General features: G+C 44.3%; 1 protein-coding gene across 1 annotated transcript in view; it reads right to left on the reverse strand.

Moving 5' to 3' along the window:
- The window catches only part of LOC129700827 (vitamin D3 hydroxylase-associated protein), a 33,124-nt gene extending 12,571 nt beyond the window's left edge, over window positions 1-20,553 (reverse strand). The window contains exons 1-7 of the mRNA XM_055641559.1: window positions 20,261-20,553; window positions 12,924-13,037; window positions 11,363-11,503; window positions 5,661-5,794; window positions 4,399-4,605; window positions 3,292-3,332; window positions 2,234-2,358 (exon numbers count right to left, since the gene is read on the reverse strand). Of these exons, the coding sequence (XP_055497534.1) occupies window positions 2,234-2,358; window positions 3,292-3,332; window positions 4,399-4,605; window positions 5,661-5,794; window positions 11,363-11,503; window positions 12,924-13,037; window positions 20,261-20,464 (966 nt within the window). The 5' untranslated portion in view covers window positions 20,465-20,553. The remainder of the gene's footprint in view (window positions 1-2,233; window positions 2,359-3,291; window positions 3,333-4,398; window positions 4,606-5,660; window positions 5,795-11,362; window positions 11,504-12,923; window positions 13,038-20,260) is intronic.
- Between the last annotated feature and the right edge of the window lie 709 nt (window positions 20,554-21,262).

Below are 21,262 nucleotides of genomic sequence, written 5' to 3' on the forward strand. Positions count from 1 at the left end.
TAACATTTTAGATCAGTTTCGCTGCAGTTTAATAATGTACAATATTTATCAGCTTTCGCCCCAAACTTGCCTCTTGGGTTAACAGCCCACAGGTTATGTGTAATCATTTCTGTTGATGTAAATTAAACTGCAGCCAACTGGCTCCTGGATTAACCTCCAGGCAATTGCACAGTTGCATTTCACTGCAGCTGATGACACATCACCTCATCCCCAAATGTTCATCAATTCTTGGTTAGCCACCCAACATAATAAAACAGGAAATGTCCTCCTCCTGCTCCAACTTCACCCCGTGTACTGCGGTTATGCTGGCTTAAAATCTTGTCTTAAAACTGGCTTCTCTCCAGTCTTGTCTTAAAACTAGCTTCTCTCCAGTCTTGTCTTAAAACTGACACTGCAAGTTACTGAGCAACATTCCACCTGCTGTTAAATGCCTAGCTGACTGATACATGCCTCATGGATGGCTGTATGGCAAAAACAAATTTCAGACTTGCTCTGAAAATAAAGAAATATCATATCGTATCGTATAATTATCTAACCCATTTCCACAAAGCACCTAAACTCAAAGGCGGGTGTGTGAAAACAGTCTAATAGACAAATTTACCTTACTGCTGATAGAAGATACAAATGCTAAAGGGTATTTTGGTCCACGTGTCAGTGTAAGTTTGGGCAGAAATAAGAATCAATTTGATTTCTAAATGTTTTCCATAAATCTTTCCTCTCCCGAATCAATTTTTAATGACCCTGAGTTTGTACATCATTGCGAACATATGTAGGTGACTCAAAAGCTTTTCTCTAGGTGACCAATGAGGTTGGTTACAGCAAGGCAAATCCAATTTGCAAAACTTTCTGACTCTTAAAAGAATTGACCATAAACTGCTGGGATGATTTTGACAGTCAGCAAGACAAGAGCAAAAAACAGCTGGAAATCCGACATAAAATGCCAGAAACACTCAACAAATCATCTGTCTAAATAAAAAGTTAACATTTCAGGTCAATGGCTTTTCATCAGATTGAGGAAAGTTAGCTTAAAATTGCAGAGAAGGGGGAAGAATTGGGGAGACCAAAGAGATGATCTAGCCATTCAATCACAGACATTGTGATCTCCAGTTCACTTGAAAATTTAGGGATTGAAGAATTTATTTTCAGTGAATCACAACTGCAAAATAGAGCTGGAACTCAACGCAAATTCATTGTCCAGCCAATTGGTTGATGTAGATGCAAACTCCTTTCAGCTCTGAAATCCAACAAAATCAATGTAATGAAAATCCTTTTTGCCCCCTTTCACACATCATCACCCTTTACAAATACGCTTCCTGCATTCATTGACAAAAAAATCGAAAGGAGGTTGGGTTTGTATCCAATCAATTCCTTTTAACTGCACTTACATGACAGCACTAAACAATCTGTACTTGGCTCCAGTTGATAAACACACTCACTATAATTTAGAGATAGAACGCGGAAACAGGCCCTTCGGCCCACCGACTCCACGCCGACCAGCAATCCCTGTACACTACACTATCCTACACACTAAAGGCAATTTGCAATCTTTACTGAAGCCACTTAACCTACAAACCTGTATGTGTTTGGAGTGTCGGAGCACCCGGGGTAAACCCACGCAGTCACGGGGAGAACATACAAACTCCGTACAGACAGCACCCGTAGTCAGGACCGAACCTGGGTCTCTGGCGCTGTAAGACAACAGCTCTAACGCAATGCCACTGTGCTGCCCCTCTGGATGCACAAGGAAGTCCAAGAGTGAGAAACAATTGGAGATACACCACAAAGCACTTTGGCTAAGTGTGTGAAGAAAATGTAATATGCGAGGAAAATTTAAAAGGAAAGTTTAAATTGCAAAAAAAAATTGGAGTGGAAACATATATACGGTATTAAGAAAGCATTCTTGACTTTCTACGCAGGAAAGCTGGAAGCAATGGAGCACAGTAGTTATGTTACTGGATTCGAATCAAGACAGAAGCTTGGTCTGTTTAGTTTGAATCCCATCATTTAAAAAAAGTAATGAGAAGTACTAGTCTAAGCTCCAAATAAATATCACCAAGTGCATAATGTTCCTGTTTGGGACCACAAATGCCTTGTATCCAAGTTTGATTTTATGGAATAAATGGCAGAAGACATTTCAAATATGGTACTTCTCAAGGTAAACAACTTTATATAATTACTGAGGATGAAGAGACTTTGGAAATCAAATAGGAGAAAAAAGACAACCGCACTTTACCTCATCATTGAAGGGAATTGGTGGCACTGTGGGATCCAAACGAAATAAGTCTTCACATAACAAGGCTTTCATGCAAAAGGCCAAGCTGTCCACATCTCTGGCCAGTGGGCCAATGCCTGCTGTGACTAGGAGAAATAAAGATTGCTTCACTCAAAACATCTCCTGCAAATGTTGCATATAGGTGGACCTAAACTGTAGGGCCAGCTAATCATTCCCTGGAGCAGATTGTAAAACTGCATAGGATAAGTGTTTTAGAACAAGTTCTGTCATTCAACTTCTAAGAAGAACAACCTCCTCCACTTTTCTCTGTGAGCCAACACTCCCCTCCCACTCCATTCCCGTATAGTGTACATGTCTTCCATGGCCCTGCCGCTCCCCGTGTCTCTCCAAAGATGCCCATTCAGCTTATTGTGTCTGAGCTGCCTCCATACTAAGCAAATTCCAAACCCAGTGTCCATTCCTGCCCCAGGCCTTGTACCGATCCCAAAATATGTTCACTGGTCTGCTTTTACCAATAGCCTTGAATCCCAGACTAATTCAATTTTACGTCTGTGCTAACCTTGCCCTTATACTTTTTTTAAAAGCATTTTGGCAATTGTGTGCTTTGGGGCGGGGGGGGGGGGGGGGGGGGGGGGGGGGGGGGGGGGGGGGGGGGGGGGGGGGTTACTCGAGAGGTTTTGAAGCCACTGAGGCTTATGTAGATGATTATAGAAATGGCATTGCAAGTGTGCATGTGGTAGAAGTCAACAGTCCCAATGTTAAGTAGCATCAATATTTTAAATCAACAGTATAACGGCCAATTGGGAAGATTACATTCTTTTGGAAACTGTGTGTGTTTGCATATTTGTGTGTTTACAGGTTTGCATGTTTGTGTGTGTTTGTTGCTGGGCAAGTGGGAATTGCAATGTCATGCTCAAATCATTGATCATACTCATTCTTATGGCTGTATGGCAACCCAGACTTTACTGTACCAATTCGTGCAGTGACAATAAATGTAAACTTGAACTTGAACTTAAATTAGTATTCTTGCTTAGGGGAAAAAAATTGCTGATACTCACTTGCTTTCTGTCCAGGCACTGATGCTCTGAATCCAATAGTGCTGTATAACATATTGACCAAAATGTTATCAAAATAACCACATTCTGCTTCACAATTACAGTCTTCCTTTCAGTTGGATTGTAACAAGTTGCAAATTAATTTCAAAGCAAATGTGTTTTGTAAAAATCTTATATTATCCGAAATAGTAAATCTAAATAATCATTAGCAGATATCTGCATTCCACTGAGTGAAGAAAACTCCATAAATCTCATGTATATAAGTAACAATTTGGCCAGCTGCATTGCAAGAATGCTGTGTTTGAAAAATAATCTGTAAAATGTATAAAGTTCCCATTCTTACACATTGGAAAAACAATTCCTACATTACCACCTCAGATTTCTTTTTTTAAATGATAGATCTGAAGACAACACTTCTTTTAAAACAGTGAATGCAGCAAATATAAAAACAGGCAAGCAAATTTTAAAAATAGGTCACAAATTGCTGAAGTAACTCAGGGGGTCAGGCAGCATCTCTAGAACATGAATAGGTGACATTTCGGGTCAGGACCTGTCTGATCATTTGCGTCCCTTTTTGTAAGCCAGCATCTGCAGCTCCTTGCTTCTACTTTCTAAATTAAAATAGAGCCTCTCTCCACCTATAGCCACATAGAATAGATGGAAAGAAGCGCAAAAGACCATGCATTGCCATTCCAATACATTCCACACTAGACTGATGACTGTGCGATCTTACACTCGTAAAAAGTACCATGTGTATAGCGGTACTTCCTATTGGGGAGAAAAATATCATGCAGTATCAACTCATACTGTTCTTGCACTTCTCGGTATTTGCCTGCAGATCAGAACAGATAATTCATAAGTTCATAAGATAGAGCTGAACACTGGCATTAAGTCAAGGAACAAAATAGCAGATAACTGCATTTCACTGAGTGAAGAAAACTCCATAAACTCCAGATTCGAAGGGATAAAAATGCGTAGCAAACTTCTTATTCACCATTACTTTTATCAGAGTAACATAATGGCTGAAGTTAAATAACTATGCCCCCACTTGTAATAGAGAACCGTCACAGCATGTCTTCTTAATCCATTTTAAGTTCTATGTTGTTTTACCTTAGTCGTTTGCCAGTTGCTTTGAATCCACAGATTCCACAGAATGAAGCTGGTACCCGGATGCTGCCGCCAATATCACTTCCAATGCCAAGGATGGAACCGCCTGCTGCAATCAGGGATGCCTCACCACCAGATGACCCTCCGGATGTCCGCTTGGTGTTGTGTGGGTTGACTGTCTGCCCAAAAATGGGATTACTGCACTCATAGCTTTGAGAAAGAACAAATCATTATCACAAGGTGTTCGATATTTGCCTGAACTTGCCCCACTTTGCTCTTTTATATCAATCCTCCACAAATGGTCCTTGCTAGGTTGCACTAAAGTTATTTAATGAACAGAAGCAGAAAGAGGACAGACAGAGAATGGGGTGGCACAGTGGCACAGCGGTAGAGTTGCTGCCTTAAGAGTCTGTCCCACTTGGGCGTTATTTGGGCGTCATTTACGCAACATCATTTACGCGTCACGACGCACGCGCGCATGGTGTGCATTACATGCGCATGGCGCGTGGTGAGACGTGGTAGCGTAGCCAGTAACGTGCGGTAGCGTGCGGCGCCCCAGGATTTTGGGATTCTCAAAATCCTCGCGTACCACTTGCGTGACGCGCAAATGACGCCCAAGTGTGACAGGCCCTTTACAGCACCAGAGACCCAGGTTCGATCCTGACTACGGGTGCTGTCTGTACGGAGTTTGTATGTTCTCTCCGTGGCCGCGTGGGTTTTCTCGCACACTCCAAAGACATACAGGTTAAAAGGTTAATTGGCTTCGGTAAAATATTGTAAATTGAGCCTAGTGTGTGTAGGATAGTACTAGTGTACAGGGATCGCTGGTCAGCGCAGACTCAATAGGCTTTGCCAGGAGTGGTGGTGGAAGCAAATATGATAGCGGCTTTTAAGAAGCTTTCAGATAGGCACATGGAAGTGCAGGAAATAGGGGATATGGATCATGTACAGGCAGATGAGATCAGTTTAACTGGGCATGATGTTCAGCACAACAACTGTGGGCCAAAGGGCCTATTCCTGCGCTGTACTGTTCTATGTTAAGATAGGTCTGAATAGGAATCATTACTCCATTGGATCCTATTATCCAGAATATTCCATCCAAGTATTCAGCTGTATGAATATATATAATCAGGTGAACTGAGAGAGAAAAAATATTAATGCAGTTCATTCAGAGCATCCTTTGAATTACATCAAAAACAATTGTTAAAATACCTTCATCTATTAGCCATCATCTATTAGATGTAGCTCAGCAGTAAACTTATTACCTTAGCAAGGACTGAGGGACATTAGTTTTCACAAAAGGAATAGCTCCTTGTTTCTTCAGCACTTGGACGATGACACTGTCTTTAGTAGCCGGTTGGTTCAAAAATGTTCTAAGTCCACAAGTTGAATCATGGCCCTGTGTTTAAACAAAAAAAACATATTTTCCTATTGTACTTGCACCACAGTAGAAAACGGAAGTTTGTAGGTGAGAAGGGATGTGAAGCTGCCGAGGATAATCTCAGTCAACGAGAGAAGATAAAAATTAAAACTACAGGGACTCGGCACATCATGCAATCAAAAGGAAAAATCTCTGCAATGCTGTCCCCAAAAATCCGCAAGAAACCTTTCTACATTTTCTATAATTAAAAGAAGAAAATGCCCAAAAAAATGATGTTTACCAGGTTGGACAGAATTTGTGTCGGGTGAAAGAGAGGCAACTTTTTAGATAATTTACCTGAAATGTGAACTTTGTTTCGCTTTTCAAATATTGCAACTAGCAATCACTATTTGTGGCCCCAGACCTATCACTGTATTACTTATATACAATGTCTGAATGCTCTTCAATGTGGCAACATCATGTCCACAAGAATTATGCAACATCATGTCCACAAGAATTATGCAACTGGAAGTGGCGGCGCTGTGAAACGGCTGCGGCTCGCCTGCAGTCTGTCTGTTTTTACTTTTTTTGTGTTGTTTTTTTTTGTCTTGTTCAGTTAAACTTTTGGTTATTAGGTTGTGTTATGTGTGGGGGGGGGGGGGGCTGAAACAGGGCTTTCTGTCTCTCCCTACGGGGGAATGCGACTTTCTTGTTGTATCCCCCTTCTCTTCCCCCGTCTGAGCTGAGGCCTAATGGCGGAGCTGGCGGCCTCCAACCTGCGACCGACCTCGAGGCTCCGGAGGTAGAGCCAGCCAGGACTTACCAACGCGAGGCTGGCCGTCTTCGAGCTGTGGCGGCGTTCGGGGCAGTGGCACGACTCGGCGCTCCGGTGAGGGCGGATGGCGCGGGGCTGAGACACTCCTGTGAGGGCGGCCCGGCTCCCGGCTGGAAGGCGCTCCCGTGAGGGCGGCCCGGCTCTCGGCTGGAAGGCGCTCCCGTGTGGGCAGCCCGGTGCGGGGCTGGAAGGCGCTCCCGTGTGGGCGGCCCGGTGCAGAGCGGAGACGGTGCTCCGGTGGCTGAGGCGGCGTTCTGGCGGCGGCGACCTGAATCCGGGGCTCGGCCGCGGGCCAGTGGACGACATCGTCGGGAGCTCGCAGGTCACAGGCTGGTGCCTGTTTTCCGGAGCTCCCGTGGCAACAGCTGCGTCCGCTGGACTGGAGGGCGGCAGCTTCGACCACCCCCGGGCCGCGGAGCTTGAACCGCGGGACTGACTTACCATCGCCCGGTGGGGTATCGTCTCAGCGCAGAGGGAGAAGAGGAGGGAAGAGACAGTAACCCTAAGACTTTTTGCCTCCATCACAGTGAGGAGGTGCTTGGTGAACTCACTGTGGTGGATGTTAATTTGTGTTTATTGTGTGTTGTTTATTATTACATGTATGGCTGCAGGCAGCGACATTTCGTTCAGACCGAAAGGTCTGAATGACAAATAAAGGATTCAATTCAATTCAATTCAGTTATGAATTAGTGGTAGAGGCAAGCTAATTTCCCCATAAGAAACAAATGCCTAATTTCAATAGCCATCGATATTTCACTGCTCTACATACTGTACACTTGCTTTAATTCTTTAATTTAATCAAATATTCACCCTAACACTATCCACAATTAAACTAACAGAATATATATTTATATATAATCCAGTCGGTAATAAACACAAAATATGTTGTTATTATTACTATGAAAATTGCTTTAAAAATGTATGGTGAGACTTTGCTTACAGACCATCTGTAACCCAGGCAACCTGGTTAGGCACAACTGTTGGAATATAGGTTATAAAACAATGCTTGCCTCAATCCATTGCGCAACCTGTATATTGCATTTTGAGCTTTGCTGTGTTCTCACAGTGCACAGAGCATGGTCACTTCATTTAATTGACGTTTTGGTAGATGATCACCAATTTCTCCAAGCCTCACAGTCATGCAAGTATTTTTCACAAACATATCCTTTTGCTGGCAGTATGCAGCTACACATTTTGAAGGCTACTAGATACATTCAAATGAGTATTAAAAAAAACCTCCATGAACTTGCAGCCATTAACTTTTCTATATATGATATGCCAGTTTTAATTTTTCAAATTTCCCTATTTTCAAGGAAGGTTTGGTTATATTGTAAAATAGCAATGTATATCCTTTACTCCACGTGAGTGAGACTCAAAATAGGAAACTACAGGCCATATTTAACATTTACAATTACACATTTAACATGGAGAAGATGCTTGAATTATTATTAAAGAAAATAGGACATTTAAAAATATTCTAAATAATCAGGAATATCAATGTGGTTTGTGAAAGATATGTTAAGGTATTGAGCAAACTTCTGGTGAATGAAATAGAACATAGGAAAATGTAAACCTATCCACGCGGGCAGGAACAATAATCCAATAATGTGTTGTGAGATATTACAGAAATACAGAGGGGCCACAGAATAGTGTACAATTCTCAAAAGACTAGCACACATGTCCAGCAAGCAATTTATTGCTGGAGAAATAGAAATATAGAAAATAGGTGCAGGAGGAGGCCATTCGGCCCTTCGAGCCAGCACCGCCATTCATTGTGATCATGGTTGTTCATCCACAATCAGTAACCCGTGCCTGCCTTCTCCCCATACCCCGTGATTTCACTAGCCCCAAGAGCTCTATATAACTATCTTTTAAATTCATCTAGTGAATTGGCCTCCACTGCCTTCTGTGGCAGAGAATTCCACAAATTCACAACTCTCTGGGTGAATTTTATTTTCTCATCTCAGTTTTAAATGGCCTCCCCTTTATTCTTAGACTGTGGCCCCTGATTCTGGACTCCCCCGATATTAGGAACATTTTTCAAGCACCTAGCTTGTCCAGTCCTTTTATAATTTTATATGTTTCTGTAAGATACCCTCTCATCCTTCTAAATTCAAGTGAATACAAGCCAGTCTTTCCAATCTTTCATCATATGACAGTGCCGCCATCCCGGGGATTAACCTCGTGAACTAACGCTGCACTCCCTCAATAGCAAGTATGTCCTTCCTCAAATTAGGAGACCAAAACTGCACACAATACTCCAGATGTGGTCTCACCAGGGCACTATACAACTGCAGAAGGAACTCTTTGCTTCTATACTCAAATCCTCTCGTTATGAAGGCCAACGTGCCATTAGCTTTCGTCGCTGCCTTCTGTACCTTCATGTTTAATTTCAGTGACTGGCGTACAAGGACACCCAGGTCTCGTTGCACTTCCCTTTTTCCTAATTGACACCATTGAGATAATAATATGCCTCCTTGTTCTAGCTGCCAAAGTGGATAACCTCACATTTATCCACATTATACTGCATCTGCCATGCATCTGCCCACTCACTCAACTGTCCAAATCACCCTGCAACCCCCTAGCATCCTCTTCGCAATTCACACTGCTACCCAGCTTTGTATCTGCAAATTTGCTAACGTTACTTTTAATTTCATCATCTAAATCATTATTATATATTGTAAATAGTTGCGGCCCCAGCACCGAGCCTTGCGGCACTGCACTCGCCACTGCCTGCCATTCTGATAGGGACCCGTTTATTCCTACTCTTTGTTTCCTGTCCGCCGACCAATTCTCTATCCATGTCAATACCCTACCCCCAATACCATGTGCTCTAATTTTGCCCACAAATCTCCTGTGTGGGACTTTATCAAAGGCTTCCTGTAAGTCCAGATACACTACATCCACTGGCTCTCCTTCATCCATTTCACTTGTCACGTCCTCAAAAAATTCCAGAAGATTAGTCAACCATGATTTCCCCTTCATAAATCCATGCTCACTCGGACCAATCCTTTTGCTGTTATCCAAATGCGCCATTATTACTTCTTTAATAATTGACTCCAGCATTTTCCCCACCGCCGATGTCAGGCTAACTGCTCTATAATTCCCTGTTTTCTCTCTCTCGCTCCTTTCTTGAAAAATGGGATAACATTAGCTACCCTCCAAGGTCTTCTTACCTTTAAAATTCCTCAATTCTATCCACAGCGACTGTACAACCTCAGTCCCTATGTCATCCCTCGCAAGGGACTGAATTTCATCCCTCACCAACAGAGCTACCCCACCTTCTCTGCCCTTCGGCCCAACTTGCCCATAGCTAAACCAACATGTCCCATCTACACTAGTCCCACCTGCCTGTGTTTGGCCCATATCCTTCTAAACCTATTCTATCCATCCACCTGTCTAAATATTTCTTAGACGTTGCAGTAGTGCCTGCCTCAACTACTGCCTCCAGCAGCTTGTTCCATATGCCCACCACCTGTTGTGTAAAAAGGTTACCCCTCAGGTTCCTATTAAATCCTCCTTCCCTCAATTTAAGTACAAGTCCACTGGTTCTCGATCCCCCTACCCTGGGCAGGAGACGCTCAAACCCGATTTATCCCTCGTGATTTTGTACACCTCTATAAAATCACCCCTCATGACCTACCAACCTTTGTACTCAATGACATAGTTCCAGAAGAATCGAGCTTGGGCAACTGTGTACGGCAAAGATCATTGAACCAGGGGGAAAAAAAGTATACGCCAGATACGGCCTACAGTTACTACAACTAACCTAATTTCTTGAGGAATATTGTGGGTGAATACTTAAGAAAGACGTTAGGAGGGAAAAAGGACATCCTGAAATATCCTTTGCAGGCAAGATTTTTTTAACAATCCTAAACCATTCATATAATTAGCTATCCTTCAATCTGTTGGAAATAATGTTTGAAAATGATCACCAATGCATCGACTATTTCTAGACCATTTCCTTTAGGACTCTGGAATGCAGACTATCAAGCCCATCAGTCTCTGGGAGGCTAAATCCTCCATAGTGAGGACAGACACAAAGAATTTGTTCAATTGATGTGCCAATCCCCACTTTTTCTCTATTATAAAAGTTTCCCTGAATCTGACTAAGAGACTGAAATAGGTCTTCATTAATCTTTTTCTCTTTGGTAATCTAAAGAAGCGTTTTTTAACTCTCTATTCATGTCACTTGCAAGTTAAATCTCATTTTCCATTCTCCCTCCCCCTCCCCCATCACCTTTCATTTTAAGGCTAGGTGTTTAATTGTTACATTCTAAACTACTTAATACAATGTATGGTGTTTCCCTTCATTGTGTCTAATGTACAGGGATAAAAACAAATATAAAGGCCACATTACTCTCAGCATGACATGCAAGTGAGGTGAAAGATAAGAGAATAGTGTGGCTGGTCAGATAATGCAGAAGGAAAAGCTTTACATTCATAGAGCTGAGTGACCTGTTTCGGGGAAGGCGGGACCCATGTCAACTGATATTGAAGAGCCATGAGCTACAGACTTAATGCAGAAGATGGGTTTAGACCGGATAACTACACAGGCAATGGACTCAATGGAAGATAGACACAAAATGCTGGAGTAACTAAGTGGGACAAGCAGCATCTCTGGAGAGAAGAATGGGTGACGTTTCGGCTCGACACCCTTCTTCAGACTCGATTTGTCATAAATTTACTGTGATTCATTCGCCAACATTATCTTATCATTCTTGCAGTAAACATTCGTTGTCAGGTATCTCTGCTCGCTGGTGAATATATACCTTGCAGTCAATGTTGTCCTTAATGCTGATGGGGATCCCATAAAGAAGTCCCTTCTTTTCCTCCTTGAAACTCTGAAGTTGGTTTTGACAATCAGGAAGAAAATCCGTGAGGCAGTTCAGCTCTTTGTTTACTTCCAAGGCCTTAATAGAAGAAATGTAGAAATCTAGTGAAGAACTTACTAGAACATAGGGGTTTTTTTTAAATATAAGCAAAACGATTAGATTTTATCATGAGATTCAAACTTTGAAATAAACAGTTTTCAAGGATTACAAAAGGTTCTATGGAGCGGTTGTTGGCACTGGGCTTATATTCGCTGGAGTTTAGAAGAATGAGGCGGGAACCTCATTGAAATGTACAGAATAGTGAATTGGATGGAGTGCATGTGGAGAGGATGGTTCCACTAGCGGAAGAGTCTAGGACTAAAGGTCATAGCCTCAGAATCAAAGGCCGTTCTTCTGAGGAGTAATTTCTTTAGGCAGAGGGTAGTGAATCTGTGGAATTCTTTGCCACAGAAGGCTGTGGTGGCAAAGTTAGTGGATATATTGAAGGTAGAGATAGATAGATTCATAGAAACATAGAAATCAGGTGCAGGAGTAGGCCATTCGGCCCTTCGAGCCTGCACCGCTATTCAATATGATCATGGCTGATCATCAACTCAGTATCCCGTACCTGCCTTCTCTCCATACCCTCTGATCCCCTTGGCCACAAGGGCCACATCTAACTCCCTCTTAAATATAGCCAATGAACTTGCCTCAACTACCCTCTGTGGCAGAGAGTTCCAGAGATTCACCACTCTCTGTGTGAAAAAAGTTCTCCTCATCTCGTTTTTAAAGGATTTCCCCCTTATCCTTAAGCTGTGACCCCTTGTCCTGGACTTCCCCAACATCGGGAACAATCTTCCTGCATCTAGCCTGTCGAACCCCTTAAGAATTTTGTAAGTTTCTATAAGATCCCCTCTCAATCTCCTAAATTCTAGAGAGTATAAACCAAATCTATCCTGTCTTTCTTCATAAGACAGTCCTGACATCCCAGGAATCAGTCTGGTGAACCTTCTCTGCACTCCCTCTATGGCAATAATGTCCTTCCTCAGATTTGATCCTTCCACATTCTTGATTAGCACAGGTGTCAAAGGTTATGGAGAGAAGGCAGGAGAATGGGGTTAGGAGGGAGAGATAGATCAGCCATGATTGAATGGCGGAGTAGACTTGAGGGGCCGAATAGCCTAATTCTACACCTTTCTCTTATGATCTTATGACTATATCACAGTAGTAAGATCAATGGCTACAATTCTCAATGAAGCAACATTGTATGTAGGATTTGTAAATCTGTTACCTTATCAAAAATAACTTGAATAAAGCGACCCTCCCAATTGTACCTGGGATTTTCAACAATTAACCTACACTGCAAAATAACCTTCTACACAGCACGTAGGTGGGTGGGTGAAAGATTGTGCACTTTATCTTATAATCATATTCATTCCCTCCACCAGAGGAAAGCAACCAGTATCCCCACCATGATCCCACCACTCTCTTTCAAGCACAACACAACCTTACCTCATACCTTATTCATGTAGGCATGCAGTACACTATCAGGAGTGAGAAATCCACTCTGCAACTTTTCATGAAGTTCATGAAGTGACAGGGACAGAATCGATTCACTGTCTCCAGACCGCTTCTGAAAAAAAGAGGAACTTTTGGTTACTTTTTAAAGAAAAACATCAAAAAACAACGAGATTGGAGATTCTAAAAAAACTTTCTTGGATAGTGCACTAGGATCTGAACTGTAATGTACAGCTCGGTACAACGGATAGGTATTTGGAAAGGGAGTGAGTTGGCACGTGTAATGGAAGATGCATTGTGTATTTGGCGTTAAACTGCAAAAAATATTCAGACTGATGTCAGGGGAGTGGGCGGGAAAGAGATAGAATGTAGTGGGAGACAGTAACGCTGGTGGGAGAACTGGAGAGGGGTGCGGATGGAGAGAGAGGGAAAGCAAGGGCTATTTGAAGTTAGAGAAGTCAATGTTCATACCACTGGCGTGTAAGGTAATATAATATGAGGTGCTGTTCCTCCAATTTGCGCTGGGCCTCATTCAGACAATGGAGGATGCCCACGACAGAAAGATCAGATTGGGAATGGAAGAGGGAGTTGAGTAACCAGGAGATCAGGTAGATTAAGGCGGACTGCGCGTTTAGTGAAACAATCGCCATGCCTGCGCTTGGTCTCGCCGATGTAACGGAGTTGACACCTGGAAAAGCAGGATTACAGTAGATGAGGTTAGAGGAGGTGCAAGTTCACTGCAAAGGCTGTCAAGGTCCTTGGATGGAGTCGAGGGGGGAGGTAAAGGGATAGGTGTTGCATCTCCTGCGGTTGCATGGGAAAGTACCTGGGGAGGGGGTGGTTTGGGTGGGGATGGGGTGGTTTGGGTGGGAAGGGACGAGTTGACCAGGGAGTTGCGGAGGGAACGGTCTTGGCGGAAAGCAGAAAGGGGTGGAGATGGGAGGATGTGGCCAGTACTGGGATCCCGTTGGAGGTGGCGAAAATGTTGGAGGATCATATGCTGTATGCGACGGCTGATGGAGTGGAAGGCGAGGACAAGCGGGACTCTGTCCTTGTTACGAATGGAGGGAGGGGACGCAAGAGCGAAGCTGCGGGATATCGGGGAGAACCTAGTGAGAGCCTCATCTATAATGGAAGATGAGAACCCCCTTTTCCTAAACAATGAGGACATCTCTGATTTCCTACACATTGTTCAAATAGTGCCAGGATACTGAGGGTTCAGTTCATTTCACTTTTGTTTATTGTCGCATATACAAAGTACAGTAAAGAGCTTTTGTTGCGTGCTAACTAGGCAGCAGAAAGACAATACATGATTGCAATCAATCCATTTACAGTGTATAGATAAATGATAAGGGAATAACGTTTAGTGCAAGGTAAAGCTAGCAAAGTCTGATCAAGGATAGTCCGAGGATCATCAAAGAGGTAGATAGTGGCTCAGCACTGCTCTCTGGTTGTGGTAAGATGATTCAGTTGCCTGATTATAGCTGGGAAGAAACTGTCCCTGAATCGGGCGGTGTGCGTTTTCACACTTCTTTACCTTTTGCCTGATGGGAGAGGGGAGAGGAGGGAGTGGCCAGGGTGCGATTCGGCCAGGGGCTGTAGAAAGCATCTTGTTTGGCAACATCACAAACTGGTTTGGGAACAGCTCTGCACAGGACAGGAATCTCTGCAGAGAGTAGCAAAGATCCTATAGCAGAGCAAAATGGGTACCTCAAGATGGGTACGCTCATGGGCGGATTCATGGGCGATTTTATGACTCATTTTAGCAACCTGCCTCCGCCATCTTGTTCTGCCATCTTGCTCAGCCATCTCGCTTCCGGCCAAAGATTGGATCCGCAGCGGGGAGGGGAGAGGGAGTGCGCGGCCCGGGGCAGCGGGAGAGGGAGTGCGCGGCCCGGGGCAGCGGGAGAGGGATGCACGGCCCGGGGCAGCGGGAGAGGGAGTGTGGGGCCCGGGGCAGCGGGAGAGGGAGTGTGGGCCTAGTGTGTGTGAAGTTGCGGGGAGGTTTACAATGTTTCTTATTTAATGTCCCTTGTCTAGTCTGAAATAAAGTTCATTATTGGATCACAAGAAATATAATTGTGTGTGTTATATGATTATATACATTTATATAATTTTCATGTATGTGTGTTTATAAACATTTTATTCTTTAACAAGAATTAACAGAATTATGAACTATCAGAATTATGAATCTAACCCTATATCACACACAAAAAGTTCCCCCGCAATGTCAATTACCCTGCGAGTCGGGTTGGTTCCGGTTACTACAAAATCAACTCAAACACTGCTTGTGAGCCATTTAAAAAGAAATGATTTAAAAAACATTAAAAAAGACAATTACCAGAGTCAAATTTTATTCTTGACAAGAAGTATGAACTGACAGATTTATGAATCTAACCCACACAAACTGTTCCCCCGCAACATTGATTACACTGCGAGTCGGGTCGGATCAGGTAGGCTCAGGTTGCTAAAATGGGCGTGGAAAAATGCCCAGGATCCCCTCCATAGCGCACTACACGTCAGCCCATTGCATTTAGCAGGAGTAGCCTATCTTGCTCTGCTATAAGATCTTTGGAGAGTAGTGTGTTCGGCCGAATGCACTATGGGAACTACACTCACCTCCCTGCAGGACCTATACACCAGGAGGTGCAGATCCAGAGCCAGCAACATTATGGGGGACACCTACCACCCCAGCCATGGACTGTTCCAGCTGCTACGGTCAGGCAAACGCCTCCGCTGGCATGCTGTGAAAACAGAGAGGATGAGACGGAGTTTCTTCTCACGGCCATCAGGACTGTAAACTGTTATCTCACCAGGGACTAATTTACTGCAGTAATTTACTGTTGTGTTGTATCTTTTGTAAAAATATATTTTCTAACATGTGGCCCTTGTGGCTAATGATTTCAGGGGTTATGGAGAGAAGGCAGATACAGGATACTGAGTTGGATGATCAGCCATGATCATATTGAATGGCGCTGCAGGCTCAAAGGGCCGAATGGCCTACTCCTGCACCTATTTTCTATGTTTCTATGTAACATGTAAATACTGATTCGGTTCTATTCTGTTCTGTAGTTTTTTGCACAATCTGCAGGCATTGCCACTTTCATTTCACTGGATATCTTGTATGTGTATGTGACAAATAAAGTTGACTTGACTAAGTCACGGCCCGAATTGTCACCTATCCATGTTCTCCAGAGATGTTGCCTGACCCGCTAAGTTACTCCTGCACTTATTGTCTTTTTTGTGGAAACCATTATTTGCAGTACCCTTGTTTCGATTAAAAGTGACACGTGGCAGGAATGTTGTTAATTGGTAAATTTAGTCAGCTGAGTATTTGTACACATTTTTCACTACTTCTGCAATTCACTAGCTTAAGTAAAATGAAGTTACATTAATTACAATTTGGGGTGGAATAAAATCCTTAGCGTATGTAGTATTCTTTAATTAAGGGGAGTATCCGAGAAGCATAATTTAAGGGTAATTTACGACAGGAGAGCATGGACGTGGACTGTTCATCCTTTATAACATGGGAAGTAATGGATAGTCCAGTGTCCACAGTGGCCATAAATGCAGGAACTATATCCAACTGCAGCCGGTAGCTAGCACTCTATGGAGAGGAAACTACAGGTGGATTCAATGTGTGGCATATGTGATGCTGAGATTGTACATGGATAATATGTATAGTGAGATGGTGACACTGCAGGTAAAGGCCATGCAAGCAGGAAGGAAAATAATTTGTGACTGCCTGGCAGATAGAGGAAGGCAAGCGGTGCAAGAATCCTCTCTGGTCATCCCACCTCTCCTACAAATGTATTGCTTTGGATACTATTGAAATGACTCGTACAACCTTACTCTGAGAGGCCAGGTTTGTGGCACCACGCAGAAGGAGAGGAAAAAGGAAGGCTATGGAGATACAGGATTCCATGGCAAGAGGAACAGAGACGCATTTCTATCACTAGACACATGTGTCCACGATGCTATCTTGCATCCTTGGCACTAGAGTCACACATGCCATAGAATGGCTGTAGAAAATGCTGAAAGTGGACCCCAAAAAGCCAATGCTCTTGGTACATATTGGTACCAGCAACACGTAAAACGAAAATCACAAGTTCTTGTGTGATGAATTCAAGGAGATAGACTGAAAAACCAGGGGCCACAGTTTAAGAATAAGGAGTAAGCCATTTAGAACGGAGACGAGGAAACACTTTTTCTCACAGAGAGTGGCGAGTCTGTGGAATTCTCTGCCTCTGGAGGCAGGTTCTCTGGATGCTTTCAAGAGAGAGAGCTAGATAGGGCAGGGAAGCCTACTCCTGCACCTATTGTCTATTGTCTATAAAAGCAGAATGCCAGCTCCGGTAGTGAGGATGGTTACAGAGCTGGTCGAGGAGGCAGAGGAGTGACTATGCGATTGCTTTTAATTGGAAGACTGCTAATGTTCAGGCACTCGGCAATGTACCTGAACTGATATATCGTGTTTGTTTAGCTTAGTTTAGAGATACATTGCAGAAGCAGGCCCTTCGTCCCACCGAGTCCGTGCCGACCAGCAGCCCCCGCATACTAACACTATCCTACTCTCACTAGGGACAATCTACAACTTTACCAAACCCAATTAACGTACAAAAAGTACATCTTTGGAATGAGGGAGTAAACCTGAGCACCCGGAGAAAACCCATCCAGGTCACAGGGAGAATTTACAAACTCCGTACAGACAGCAGCTGTAGTCTGGATGGAACCCGGGCCTCTGGCACTGTAAGGCAGCAGCCCCACTGTTGTGCCTCAGTGTCGACCCACTTCATAAGTTACCGACTTAATGAAATATGTGGAGTGTGTTCCTAGCAAGACCATCTGTGTCTCTAAGAAGGGTGTTGACCCTAGACGTCACACATTTCTTCTCTCCAGAGATGCTGCCTGTCCCGCTGAGTTACTCCAGCAGTTTGCATCTATTTCCGAAGTAAACCAGCCTCTGCAGTTCCTTCCTACACAAAACCATCTGAGTGGTCCCTATCCAGAAGCTCTTGGATGAACTAGGACAGAAATGAAAGGTAGACACAAAATGCTGGAGTAACTGAGCGGGACAGGCAGGATCTCTGGAGAGAAGGAATGGGACAAAATAGGGCAGAAATGACCTGAAATGATCTGCTTCAATTTGCCTATCGCCATGATAGATCAACAGCAGACACTATCTCACTGGCTCTCCACTCTGCTCTGGACCCTCTGGACATGAGGGTCACATACACAGGCTGCTGTTCAGTGACTACAGTTATTATACCTCCCAAACCTATCACCAAGCTCCAAGACCTGGGCCTCTATCACCCTTTTTGACTACAATCTTGACTTCCTCAATGGCAGACCTCAAATATCTCCTCCTCACTGACCATCAATGCAAGTGCACCTCAAGGCTGCGTGCTTAGCCCCCTGCGCTACTCTCTTTACGCCTAAGACGGTGCGGCCAAGCACAGCTCCAATGCCATTTATAAACTAGCTGACACCACTGTGGTTGACGCAATGACGGGTGCTAATGGGTTAGCACACAGGAGAGAGATAGAACTCCTGGTTGAGTGGTGTCGCAAGAACGACCTCTCGCTCAATGTCAAGAGACCAAAGAACGAATCATTAACTCAAAAAGGGATGGTTTGGAGACCACGTGCCAGTTTACATTTGCGGGTTGGTGGTAGCAAGAGTTGGCAGCTGCAAATACCTGGGATTAACAGACAGATGTTTGCATAACATTCAAAACAAAACTTTTTATTGAACCTTGGTACATGTGACAATAATAAACCTAAACCTAAACGTGAGTAAATCCTATCTCAAAGAATCTTCTCAACTAGTTTCCTGAACAATTGACAATGGGCTCACCAGTCTGCAAATTCCAAGATTATCACTACTCTCCTCCTTAAATAAAGGAACAATATTGACTACTCTCCAGCGCCCCCACCCGAGGCCTCACCTGTAGCTAGAGTGGATACCAAGATCTTTGTCAAGGCCCCTGCGCTCTCTATTCTCAGGATAGTCTGGATAGATCCCATCAAACCCTGGGGATGTATCTACCTTAATAGAATCTTATAGAAACTTACAAAATTCTTAAGGGGTTGAACAGGCTAGATGCAGGAAGATTGTTCCCGATGTTAGGGAAGTCCAGGACAAGGGGTCACAGCTTAAGGATAAGGGGGAAATCCTTTAAAACCGAGATGAGAAGAACTTTTTTCACACAGAGAGTGGTGAATCTCTGGAACTCTCTGCCACAGAGGGTAGTTGAGGCCAGTTCATTGGCTATATTTAAGAGGGAGTTAGATGTGGCCCTTGTGGCTAAGGGATCAGGGGGTATGGAGAGAAGGCAGGTACGGGATACTGAGTTGGATGATCAGCCATGATCATATTGAATGGCGGTGCAGGCTCGAAGGGCCGAATGGCCTACTCCTGCACCTAATTTCTATGTTTCTATGTTTCTATGTTAATGCTTTGCAAGAAACACCTCTTGATCTTAAATTGCCCTTGGATATTGTTATACCCAACACTTATCTCATTAGTTAGATCCGAGATTACACCAAAACTATGGTCTGAACAACACTCCGAAAATCATAAGCTTCTTAATAATCCAGGCATGGTGATATTGATCGGACCTAGTAATTTCAAACTGTGTAGGAAAGAACTGCAGATGCTGGATTTGGCAAGTATGTTTTTCAACATACGAGGAATTTCATTTGCCAAGTGAGTCATACAAATAAAAAGCAACAGAACACCCAAAACACATTTGAAACATGAACACAAATGATAGACACAAAATGCTGGAGTAACTCAGCGGGACGGGCAGACAGACAGGGAATGGGTGACATTTCGGGTCGAGACCCTTCTTCAAACTCACTCCAGTCTGAAGAAGAGTCTCGACCCGAAACGTCACCCATTCCTTCTCTCCAGAGATGCTGCCTGGCCCGCTGAGTTACTCCAGTTTTTTGTGTCTGTCTCCGGTTTAAAGCAGCAATCTGCAGTTCCTCTCTGCACAATGAAGCAGCCTAACTCTGGGTCATCCCGTGTGACAGCCGCAGGGCTAACCCAGGGCCGCAATGGTGAGTAGATCTCAAGGGGAAAAATGGAGGTGCTGTGGACTCGGGGAAGAGTCATCCAGCACGGTAATGGACCTTTCACCAAAGATGCAGCATCTGTACCAGTCCCACTTGCCCGCGTTTGGCGCATGTCCCTCCAAACTTATCCCCGCTGCCATTTTTGTTCAGTGACTGGATGCTGATAACTGGAGTTTGCCACCTGTCCCATTGCAAACCCAACACTCTACGCGTTGAATCTCGCCGCCCACTCATTCCCCCCGGTTGTTCCAACACTTACTGACTCCTCTAACTGGGACACCGCCCTCTCCATCTCTCCCAGGGCTGTCTCCCTGCATGATCGCGCTTTCCTGAAGTCCGCCAGGCACCTCCTTCTCTCCAGCCATCTCAGCGTCAGCAGCAACGCGGCCGCGGTACACACTGACCCAACGATCGCCTCGTAAAGCCAGGGCATCTGGAAAAACTCATCCCGCATCCAAGCCATTGCAAGCGTACGCTCCCTCTGGCTAAACACTGGCGTCAATGCCCGCTCAACTCACGCCCTTCAGCAGTGCTGACACACAACTCCCAGCGCGGCTGAGCCCAAAACCTGGAGTGGATACCCACGACAATTGGATTGGATTGCAATGTGAATCAGATTCAGATTCAGATTCAGATTCAGATTCAATTTAATTGTCATTGTCAGTGTACAGTACAGAGACAACGAAATGCATTTAGCATCTCCCTTGAAGAGCGACATAGCAAACGATTTGAATAAAAAAAAATAAGTGTGGGGGGGGGTGGTGATTGGCAGTCACCGAGGTACGTTGTTGAGTAGAGTGACAGCCGCCGGAAAGAAGCTGTTCCTCGACCTGCTGGTTCGGCAACGGAGAGACCTGTAGCTCCTCCCGGATGGTAGGAGGGTAAACAGTCCATGGTTGGGGTGAGAGCAGTCCTTGGCGATGCTGAGCGCCCTCCGCAGACAGCGCTTGCTTTGGACAGACTCAATGGAGGGGAGCGTGGAACCGGTGATGCGTTGGGCAATTTTCACCACCCTCTGCAATGCCTTCCGGTCGGAGACAGAGCAGTTGCCATACCATACTGTGATGCAGTTGGTAAGGATGCTCTCGATGGTGCAGCGGTAGAAGTTCACCAGGATCTGAGGAGACAGATGGACCTTCTTCAGTCTCCTCAGGAAGAAGAGACGCTGATGAGCCTTCTTGATCAGAGTAGAGGTATTGTGGGTCCAAGAGAGGTCATCGGAGATGTTGACTCCCAGGAACCTGAAGCTAGAAACACGTTC

The sequence above is a fragment of the Leucoraja erinacea genome, chromosome 10, assembly GCF_028641065.1.
Source record: "Leucoraja erinacea ecotype New England chromosome 10, Leri_hhj_1, whole genome shotgun sequence".
NCBI lineage: Eukaryota > Metazoa > Chordata > Chondrichthyes > Rajiformes > Rajidae > Leucoraja > Leucoraja erinaceus.